This window comes from Rosa rugosa, chromosome 2 (genome assembly GCF_958449725.1).
Source record: "Rosa rugosa chromosome 2, drRosRugo1.1, whole genome shotgun sequence".
Lineage (NCBI taxonomy): Eukaryota > Viridiplantae > Streptophyta > Magnoliopsida > Rosales > Rosaceae > Rosa > Rosa rugosa.
In genome coordinates, this window is record NC_084821.1 from 37,057,061 (window position 1) to 37,068,883 (window position 11,823).

The window sequence follows — 11,823 nt, forward strand, 5'->3', positions numbered from 1 at the left end:
GAACCTGCTACATCCATAAACCTCATAGAGAAGCCTAAAAGGAAAAAGCCCCAGAACAAGTTAAAGCATATCAAAGCCATAACTAAGAGTTCAACAGCTGCAGTGGCCAAGGAAAACAGGTCATTTAGGTTCAAGTGCTACTTTTGCAAAAGAGTAGGACACATGAAAAAGGACTAGACTGGCTATAAGAACTGGTTAGCCAAAAAGGGTAAGATTTTTTCTAATACAGTTTTTTTTTTTAGAAATTAATCTTATAAATGTTGAACCACAGTCTTGGTGGATAGATTCAGGCTCACCTATTCATATTACTAATTCTTTGCAGGGATTCCACTAGGCCAATAACCTCAACATACAACACTTTTTACACAATGAATTTTTTTTTTTCGTTGTGTGATTGTGGAAACTGAATCATACAACAGGTATAAGAAACTCGCGTTGTATAAGGCTGTTACAATTCAAAATTTTTTAGCTAGAGTCTTATTGCACAACACTTACAAGAACGTTTCGTTGTGTGAATGAAAAAAAAATGGGCGGCACATTTCCCTCCTACCTTCACTCAAATTTGGCTCCAAATTCTACCTAACATGCACTGCTTTTGTACTACATAGCACAACAGTATAGTTATATTTGTTGTATGAGTTAGCTTGTAAATCGTCATACAACAGTTTTTTTCTTTGTGTTGTCCAAGTGAGGAAGATATATATTGCCAAGATTTTGATGCATCCAAAATGTCATTCATTCCCCCAAAAACGAACAAATTTTGATGAAATGTAGGTTACGTATATGTACTCTTACAACGTAGTTACTTATTTTGTGTTGTCTGAATAAGAAATATATATTCCTAGAGCCAAAATTGGTACTTTAATTGCACATAGGCGGGAAGCTTCCCTCCTTGCTTCTTTAGCTCAAATTTGATGTGTAGATAATCAGACAATATAACTTCATTTATGTGTTGTTTGAGTCATGAAAAAAAAAAGTATAGGCCTTGGACCAAACAAATTAATCAGGCTTTTATTCCATCTCTCACTCCCACTTCGGCTGTTTCAACACTATTTTCAGACTAAAAAACTTCCACACTTCCCCTCTCTCCCATTTCACTCCTCTCTCTACGATTCTCTGAGTCACAAACCCTAACCCCTCTTTTCTTCAATCTTCGATTTTCGAATTTCCAAGATGCGTGAGATTCTCCTCTCTTTACTTTCTTGACTTGAGATTAGGGTTCCATTTGTGAAGGAGGATTTCAAGGGTTCTGCGTATTGAAAGATAAGGTTTTTCAATCTGCTGGTTCTTCTCTTTCTCTCTTGGCAAAAGATCCCAGCGACTTCCTTCATCCAACCAAGACCCTAAATCCCAGCGACTTCCATGGGTAAGCTCTTCCCCATCAAACAAAACCCTAGATCTGTTTATGACTTCATCCAATACTCCACCATTTCAAAGTTTTGATCTTTTGGTCGACCCAAATTGGAATCAGATTGATACATTCAAGCTCAGAGAGAATGCAAAGCAAGGCTCCACTTGTCTCTTGCAAGGTTTTCCAATCCCAGATTTCGACTCTGTTGGTCTCAATGTTCGCACCTTCGCCTCAATCTAGGTTGCTAGATGGTTGGTTCTATTTGGTCTTTCAATTTTCAGATTTTGATTAACCCTAAATTGGAAAAACTTGGTTTTGAATTTTGGGGTTGGATCCAGGTTGTGGCAGGATTCGGAGATTTAAATTTCTTGTTTACTTGCAGCTATCTCTAGTAAGTTCAAATTTTCCATCTTCTCAAACTCATTCATTCTGTTTCAGCCTTTCCAAGAGTTTGGGTATGATTTGTCGTAAATTTGGTTTAAGTGGCTGGTTTTGCTGAAATATAAAGTGGGTGTTAGCATTTGGATTGGGTTTTCCGTATGTAGCAGATGATTGGCTTTATTAGCTACTGAAATCTAAGGCTTGAGGTAGGGAAAGCAAACTTTTCTTTATAGCTTTGATTCTAATTTGGTATGTAATTGGTGTGATTGGGTTGGAATGTTTTCCTCTGCGATTTTTCTTAAGTGCAATTTGACAAGCATAGTTAGCTTGTCAAACTGAAATTTTATTGAGTTTCCATTGATATGATGCTCCTTTGGGACTTTAATTCCTTCTGATGGTCATGATATGAATGTGTGGTTAGCAACTTATTCAGGGTAACAAGTATCCTTGTAGTGTATGTTTTAGTTTTGATACAAAACTAGCCTTTGAGTATCCTTGTTGGAACTCTTTGAAGTGTGCACCGTAGACTATATCCTTTTCCTTGTTAAATCCCTTCTTATCAAGTTTAATTGCAGTAATGACTCTTAGATTTTGTTATATCATGTAAAGTGTCTTATTGAAAATCTTATCTATATGTCTACCTTGTTTCATAGTAGTGCTTTGTGATTTCAAAGGAAGCTTTATATGGCTGCACTTGAGTCTATTTCTTATCCCATTATTGTTGTCCGTTCATGTTCATAGTTCATTCATACATGAACTGTGGATGGTATGTCACTAATTGACTCAACTGTGTAATCAAATTAAGATTTTATTTATTGATCACTTCTCTTAATTTTTATTAATATATTCCTACTGATATGTCTTGATTATGACCAGCTCCTCCTCCTCCTCCTCTTGATGAAAAGACACAGGAAATACAAGTTGCATCCCCTCCAAACCTCATTAGTTAAATCCACAAGCTGCTGATTTATCAATATTTGGGCCGCATATAAGGTAGCCCTTCTATGTTCTTTGAGTTAGTTTTTTTTTCTCTCTCTAAATTGTACGTAATAGATTCACAATCATAAAGCTAAGAAATGTTAATTCAAAATGTTATCCCTTCCATAGTACAAAAGCTGGTGTTTTAACCAAACTTGCATATTTACATATTTCAACAGTAAATTTTTTACTGGTATTAATTACTATATATAAGTTCTTCAGATGTATCATCATCATCTGCTGTTGATCTGGGGGCTGCCACTGAAAGATTGGATGGTAAGAGAAGAAAAGAGTGACTGAAGTTGCCGTTGAAATGTAATCTTGAATATGATCAAACAGTAACAAATAAGAAGCACTTTCCTTCCAACCCTATTTAATATCAAACGGACACAATAGTAGAAGTAATATTTTGGTCTTTATATGGCTGCACTTGAGTCTATTTCTTATCCCATTCTTGTTGTCCGTTCATGTTCATAGTTCATTCATACAAAGTTCTTCATATTAGTGTCTTTACCCCCATACGTATTTATATACCTATGGTTAAAACAAAGTTGATGTTTGTTCTGTTTTCTACAAGTTAAACCAAAGCTTTTCAATTGTGAACAAACAAATTCAATGCTCTGCTTATTCTTACTATTCTGACTTTCATAAGGGAACTGAATGCTTTGCTTATTCTTAATTGAAACATGCACACGAACTAGTGTTATTGTCATTTACCTTATTAATTTTGTTCTCTTCTTACAAAGGTTTGCAGCTAAGAATTTATATATATATGTAGCTGCTGCACAAATATTCTTTTACTAAGTTTTTGAATAAGCTCCTTTTCTACTAATGAAAGACTATGTTCTTTTCATTTTCATTCTCTTCCTACTAAGTTTTAATAGTATTGAAGTATCCTTAAAATCTGATGTTTACCCCATCTTTAATGTCGTATTGAAAAGCTGATTTCTTTATTTACCGATCCCTATATTGTCTTTGTGAATTTTTCATATTCGCTTCTTGTAATTGAAGAAGCATTCCTTAGTTTTTTTTTTTTTTCTTGGTCTAAGCTTCTTTGAATCGGAAATAAGTCTCAAGTCCTTGTGCTGCTCGTTCAAACTTATGTAGGCTCCTGCTTTGTAAATTATAATCCATATCAGTCTATGAGGATTCATAATTCTTGCTCTTTTGTCATGTCTTGTCTATTTTCATGTCTTGTGGTGTCTGATGGCTAAAGACATGATTTGCTATACTAGCCATAAAATGTCTTTACTGAACTTGTCCTAACCATTGAGCAATGCTATTATTGATCTTTTGGTTGTCAAGATACTGACTGAAGTCCTCACAAAAGTCCCTTTTTCTTTTGGTTCATTATCATCTTACTAAAGTTACTTGATGATTTTGGAAACTAGATATAGCTTTTACTCATTAGTTTATGATTCATTGTACTTGAAGGTAGTTCAATTCTGCTCTTTTGTTTGACTCTAAAGTTAGATGTTTACGATGTGCAGGAAATTGAAAGAACTTTTTGTTTCTGGGGAGCGCAAATGTTTCCAAAGATTGATTGGAATACTATTGCAGTTGAGATTATTGATATGCTGGGTATTTGAAAACAGAGAGATAAAGTCATTTATATGAGATTTGGAAGTGGCCTTGCATTATGACTCAGAGTCATACCAAGGCTATAAGAGAACTTGGATGAAGTGAAGAAGAGGTTCAAGGAAGAGTAGCTGTTCAGCCTTTAGTAATATTGTTCTCAATGTTGTTCTTGTGTTTTAATGTAGGGAAAAATTCTGTTTAGTCCCTGTACTATGACTCTATCATCGTTTCAGTCTCTGACATTCTAATTTAATCTGAAAAGTCCCTAAAGTTACAATTTCCGTCTAATAGGTCCTCACCGTTAAGATTCCGTCAAATTGGGCCGTTAAGTTGCTGACGTGGCAATCCAAGTCACGCCAAATCAGCTCGATAATAATGAAAAGTCCAATATAACCCTATGATTTTTCTCCCTTCCTTTTTTTCTTTTTAATTTCTTTTATTCTATTTTTTTTTTTTCTGTTCTTCCTACCTTCTTCTTCTTAAGTCTTCACACCCAAACCACCACAACCACCACCACTGAGCTCTCTCTCGAGCCCAACCACCAATCCCATTGCCATCATATATCAGCAAATTCCAAGAACTACACCTGCATAATCGATCAAACCAACATATCCAACATCTGGATATTTCCCAAGTTCATCAAAAACCAAATTCCACCTCAAACTAACCCCAATTCTTTCTCCGAAACCCAAAATTACCCGAAAACCCACCACCGCCGCCGCTCCCTCCATACCCACCTCGATCATTCCCAGCAAGCGCATTATACCCCGAAGCAGGTGGGTCCGATGAATGAGGAAAGTGACGAAGATGCGGGGGGACATAGGTTGACCGAGACGGAGCACCACCGACAGTGCTGTTAGCAGAAGACCCAGAACCTACATTCTCAGCTGCAGAATTTGCAGCCAAATCTACCCATGAAAACTCTTCCAATTCAATCAATGAGTTTCACTACTATTAGTGACAATCATCGAGCAAAGACAACTACTTGATTCTTAAAACAGTCTAGTAAATTTGGGGATTATATACAAGTTCAAATTTCAAAACTTTTCACAGGATCAATATCAATCTATCGAGACCATTCCCCCCAAATTCAATGATACACAATAGTCTAATCACAGAAATTACAATCGCAATGAAAAAAGAAGAAGGATGAGACCAAAGTGAGAATCGGGCCTGGTTTACCTGACGACCATAACTGAAATTCAAAAGTTGCGAGTATGAATCCAATTCCAGGGAGAGAAGAATCGGTCGAAATGTAGAATTTGAATGGGTGAAAGAAAATGAATAATGAAATGACCACCATCATCAAAATGGGTCTTACCCGGCCAGTGATTCACCAACATCAAGTTGCAAAATTCAATTTCATAGCAATCTGAATCAAAATCAAGGTTAATTTAGAAACCCAATTTGTGAATAATCAATCACAACACAAACCCCATTTTCAAATCAAATTTCTCTTCCTTTGGGAACCAAGAAGACCCCAAAATCCTCACCGGAGAAGAGGATGAGCGCCCGGAGAGCTGAAGAAAAACGAAGCTCCATCTACTTCAGAGCAGTCAGAGCTCATGCCCACAATGGTTTATGATTTTGGACTCCTCCGCACAAAGATCTGGAACTCTATGATTTTGGACGCCTCCGTACAAAGATCTGGTTGCTCATGCCCACAATGGTTCGGGAAGACGACCTGTTTCGTGCTTGGTATGCTCAGCCGTGCTATTTCAATAGAGGTCGAAGAAGAACCAGCAAAGTCATGTGGGAGCAAATGCCATTTGGGTCGGTGTTCGGTGATTTTGGTTCAGAATGGGTGTGGTATGAACGAGGCAGAAGATAGGGAGAAAAGAAAAATAAAAATAAAAGAACTTTAAAAAGAAAAAAGGAAGGGAAAAAGAACATAGGGATATATTGGACATTTCACTATTTACCTCGCTTACATGGCGCTGAGTTGGCGTCTAATTGTGTGCCACGTCAGCCAGTTAACGGAGCATTTAGACGGCAAGGACCTATTAGACGGAAATTATAACTTCATGGACTTTTCAGATTAAATTAGAATGTCAGGGACTGAAACGATGATAGAGTCATAGTACAGGGACTAAACAGAATTTTCCCCTTAAGTAATTTAATTAGGTGACTATTTTGTGAGGTTAAATTGTTAGGTCTAAGGTCGCATCCAACCTTCTTCTTCTATCCTTCAGAATCAATCATCAAGTTCCAGATAGTGATGAAGATTTATGTAATATTAATGTGGAGTAGTAGTAGTAGCGTAGTACAGATAAATTAATTGGAATCATTTCCCGGAAAGGGAAAATGAGTGCTAGCTAGTTTCCTCTATCTCATATTTAAAAACTGGAACAACGTGACAGAAATGTTCTGCTCCATCTCTCTCAAACTCTCTCCAAATAAAGTTTAATGATTCAAAAGAGGAAACGAATCATTTTCAATGCACTGTCTTTCCCTTCTCCAAACAACACATGTTGCCTTTAAATTATGGTTGCGTGAAATTATGGTTCAGTTGAGTTTAATCACATAAGATTTATACGAGAAAAATCTTAATTAGGATTATTTAGTTTTTCTTTACAACCACTTTAAAATCTTCAAATGCGCGTTAAAAATGACAATTTAACAGGTTGAGGATGTAGTACCAACTCCATTGCCGAATTCATTTTACGCCATGATCAACTATATATAATCTGATATTTTAGTACCATTTTAAAGTTAGATTACTTGAATTAAAGGAGTACATGTAATTAATAATCTTTATTATATATGTACTAGGGGTACTCCACTGAGCATGTACAAATTAGGATCACATCAGCATCCTAAATAAGGCCTCCCAGTAAACAACATCGATAAATCATGAATGCTTCTCTGTTACACAAAATGAAGTTGCCAAGAAAACCATAATGGTTCTACGTAATATAGGGCATGCGAATCAATCTCTTAACTAGAAAAGTAAACCAAAAAAAAAACAGAGAGAAAAAGAGAGAGGGAGAAAACAGCAGTAGCAATCACATGCTCACACTATCACCACTTTGCAAAGGCTTACTAGTAGTGAAGTGATGTTAGTGCAATTAATGTTTATTTGATTGGCATTTCCTATGCACAACAACCAAGAGTCATGTTTTCATGTAATAACTTTCTACTCTTGGATCCTTAGAAGAATGGAATGCTTCAAGCTTCATGCACAACTCTCATCAATCAGGTATGTCTTGCATACATGTGCATGCTTGTCAAGTAGTTAGGACTGAACTTGCCTTTAAATCCTATTGTAGGATGCGACCCTCTTTTCAATCCTATTGTACTGATCTGCGAATATTCAGAAGGTTTTATCCAAAACATTCAAACTTTCTTAAATTGGTTTATGGGCTTTTCCTTTCAAACGTCTGATTTTAATCCATGGATAAAAACCTATTTTGAAACGTCTTTCCGTAGCAGAAACCCTAGGAGACCCTAGTTCATTCATATCTTATATATACTTGTTTTTCACGTTGTTAGGATTTGCACACCAGAATAGAGAACATATCACTGTTGCGTTTATAAAGAGCTTTCTGATCTTTCATCCTCAGAAAGTATTGTGCTAAAATCGTTGTTGAGAATTCTCCATGAGCTGTTCCTTGTTTAGCTCTTGAAGGATTATCAAATCTCAAACTTTTTCTATCAAAAAGTTTCCTGGTTTTATGCTTCATGTGTGTTGGTAGTTCATGCATGATTTGTGCCTTGAGGTGATTGACAACCGAAGTGAGAGTTGTGCCATCTCAAGATTGACAAAGGAGAACAAGGTCGCTGATTTGGAAGTAGCAAAGACGAGGAGACACCGCTGCCCACTAGATTTTGGAGGGTTTTACTGCGTTAACAGATCTTGTGTTATGTGTGATGATTTTACTTTGGATGGTTTGGAAAATTGAATAGATCATAATATCATCAGAGATCTGCATTTTCGATTAGGACTCAAGTTCTACTGCAATCCTATATTAGGATGCGAACAGGCATGCACTCCTAAGACTGATTTCTAAAGTTGTTGACATATTGATCAGTTGCTTTAGTTAGGAAATACGTATATCCATTCTGTAATTTCAAGTGAGAGTGGGAGAATGTTTAGCCAATAAGTAGTTATTAGTTAAATAATTGATCAATTTGGTGGGAAGCTTAATGTGCTAGGTCTAAGGTAAAATATCCAACATTCAAAATCCCCTATAATTTGCAATCAATCATGGAGTAGGGTTCCTGATAAATAAAAAGATCTCTGATAGTGAAGGTGAGAGCGGGAGAAGGTTTAGCCAATAAGTAGTTAATATTAGTTAAATAATTGAATTTGGTGGGAATATTTACTTTGCTTAATGTGCTAGGTCTAAGGTAAAATATCCAACATTCAGAATCCCCTATAATTTGCAATCAATCATGGAGTAGAGTTCCTGATATATACAAAGATCTATGATAATATGTCATTGCATACAAATTGATGAAATTGCTATAGCGATATTACCTAGTCTCTGGTGCCACGCCTATGTTTCCTTTCTGTCTTAATCAAACGATGAATAGTACTGTAAAATTGAGCTCAAAACCTTCATACATTTTTCTATTTTTCGGTCCAACGAGATTTCATTAGATTTAGAAAATTTACAATAGAGGCCCGAGAAAAATTCTTTGTATTAATACAATATTGTATGCTGAAAAGTCCAATAAAAAAGTATGAGGCACAGCAAAAATAGCAATTAAAAAAAAAAACTAATAATGAAGATCAAAACTCTCCAACCGCAAGAACTCCAACGTACAGAAACAAAAATTCCAACGGTGGAAATCCATGGTGAAGCTCCAAAATTACAGTTGGCATGTAGACCCTTGAACCGAATCCTCGGTAGTGCAAAACTAAAGAACAGAAGAAAACTCTAAGATTCCAATTATGGACTCATCATCTTCCGAATGGTAATTATAGATTACACAAGAATATATGGCAACTTCAACCATACTGCTGACTTGAATATGATCATATAGGATCATATAGGGCATGGGAATTATACTCTTAAATAGAAACGTTGAGTAATAGCTCACATGGTTTAGTCAGAAGCCACAGCGAGTTTTAATTCCACAAGAAAAGCTTAGCTAGCAAGCTCTGATTCTGTTCATATAGACGGGATTGGGGACCACTGGGGGCTCTACTTCAACATCTCAACCACATTTATGCTCTAGTTTTCTGTTCTGTTCACATCGGACTGGGACAGTACAGAAAAAAAAACCTTAACACTGTTGACAACAGAGAAAAATTGTAAACCAAGAGGTCTCAACATGAAATCTCAATTTAATAAAAAGGTAACTACGTACAGATCGAGAATAGTAATTAATAAAACAGGACTATTCATATTGGCTGTACTAATTTCATCAGAAACTCAGCAAATTTCCCACCTTCTACTAATAATTCCCTAGTTAAGCTACCATATATGGTCCATCGATCATTATGAGATGAACACTTACGAATTTGGAATTAGCTGCCTCCTCACTTCTTCCGGCAATCTCGACGTGTAATTGTCCCTACAATTTTCGCAACTCTCTTCTTCATTCACAACATTAACCACCACATCCGCGCCGGCGTCGCCTTGGCCTTCACTAAGCTCCGCCTGCTGGTTCGAACCATCTGTAATTGGCGCACGAACTCGTACGTCTGGCTTTGACTCACTATCATGACGCGAGTGCCTGGCCCGGCACACCGGACAGGTTTTACTATGGGCCAACCAGACATCAATGCACCAGGGATGGAAAACATGGTTGCATGGCAACACACGCAGGGTTTCGTCGTCCGAAAACTCATTGAGGCACACAGCGCACACTAGTTCTGGTGCTGATTCTTCCCTGAGGCCTTGGACGGCGGAGTAGTTAAAGACAGGGAAGGTCTCGATGACGGCCTGATCTAGACCGTTACGACGAGGACAGAGCTTGTTGACACAAAAGCATATACTTTCGTAAAAGCAAGGGAGAATAATCCCAACCACACAGAAAGAAATCAGAACCAGCGAACTCAATATCAGAGATACGATTTTGTATCGCTTGTCGGCATCATTGCTAATCGCATGGCTCTTGTTGTTCTCTGGTGGTGGTGGTGGTGATGACGAAGATGATCCTGATCGCCTGGTAGGCTGAGCATTATTGATGGTGCGGAAAGGTAGCACTGAAAGCAGCAGAACAAGAATCAAGGCGCCATGGTTTATTCTCATTGTCGATCACTGGTTGCAGAGTATCACAGTTCAGAATGAAGTGATCGAAGTGAGTTCAAACTCTCAGGGTTAGAGCTGTGTAGTGCAGCTTTGGTGAAACTAATATATCAATTGATTAATTGAATTAGGTGGAGTATTTAATTGCTTTAATGAGTTGGTCAAGGAGAGAGGCCCCACTGAAGCTGGTTCTACCCTTCTTAATCGATCATGGGCCGTGTTTGTTTTGCTTTTGTAAAGACTGGATAGAAAAATATATAAAAAAAAAAGAATAAAATACTGTTTACTTCCTATACTTATAGGATGTCGACGTTTCAGTCCCTCGCGATTCAATTTCATCTAAAAAATCCTTGAACTTTCCAATTTCACCCAATTGGTCATTGCCGTCAACTTTCAGTCAAAAACTCTGTTATCTTGCTGACGCGGCACTCCTTCAACAGTAAAATGACTATTTTACCCTTACTGACCCAATTTTTTTTTTTTTAAACGAATTTTTTTTTTGTTCTCTGTTTGTTTTTCTCTCTCTCTTTTTTTTTTTTTTTCTTTTTTCTCTATTTTTTTATTTTTTTATTTTTTTTTTAACTCTCTTTTCTTCGAATCCCAGCTCCATCCCGTGACCAGCAGATTTGAGGGACCTGAGTTAGTTAAAACACTCAATGGTTCGTGCATCTGCGGTGCAGTGATTAGTCTGGCTATGCTAGGATACACTGCATGGGTGTGTGTTGGTTCTATTGACGTCTTCCACTAAAAAAAAAAAAAAAAAACAAAAAACTCTTTTTTTTTTTTTTTAATCTCTCTCTCTCTTTTTTTTTTTTTATTTGTTCTCTCTTTTTTTTTTTTTTTTTGTTCTCTCTTTTTTTTTTTTAACCCTCTTTTCTCTTTTTTTTTTCCTACCCTCTTTTTTTTTTTTTTTTTTTTTTATATTTCTTTCTCTTTTCTGTTTACCTCTTCCTCCTCTTTGCTCTTCGGCCTTATTTTCCTCCTCCTTGATCGCAGCTTCAGTTTTCGGCCACGCCTGGAAGCTGGAATGGTCGGGTTCTCTTCCCTTCAGATTCAAGCCCCTTCGTGGTGTCGGAGCTATATCAGAAGCTTTCTCTCGACGTCAATAACATTTCTTTGGTGTTGGTTAATTTGCTGAGATGATGAGCCAATAGAGATTTAAAGAGGACAAGATATTTGAGTTTTCCTGTGAGTTTCCATGTTTTGGTCTATTTGGCTGTTTCTGATCGTAACTTTAGAGAGAAATGTTTGAACAGTTTTTGCACCGAAGAAAGGGAGGTGGAAGGTGAATTGATTTGATTTGGGTGTGCTCCGATTTGGTTTGGAACCGGTGTA

At 36.9% G+C, this 11,823-nt stretch overlaps 1 protein-coding gene and 1 long non-coding RNA gene across 2 annotated transcripts; one reads left to right on the top strand and one right to left on the bottom strand.

The window, feature by feature from the left end:
• The first annotated feature begins 980 nt into the window (after positions 1-980).
• On the top strand, positions 981-4,576 carry LOC133733203 (uncharacterized). Its single transcript, XR_009857549.1, has 5 exons — positions 981-1,366; positions 1,472-1,602; positions 1,690-1,742; positions 2,609-2,725; positions 4,201-4,576. It is a non-coding gene; the product is annotated as an uncharacterized LOC133733203 (long non-coding RNA).
• A 4,373-nt stretch (positions 4,577-8,949) lies between these two features.
• On the bottom strand, positions 8,950-10,550 carry LOC133727833 (E3 ubiquitin-protein ligase ATL6-like). Its single transcript, XM_062155232.1, has one exon. It carries the CDS (start codon positions 10,489-10,491, stop codon positions 9,751-9,753), a length of 741 nt encoding a protein of 246 aa, XP_062011216.1. The 5' UTR covers positions 10,492-10,550; the 3' UTR covers positions 8,950-9,750.
• Positions 10,551-11,823: the final 1,273 nt, after the last annotated feature.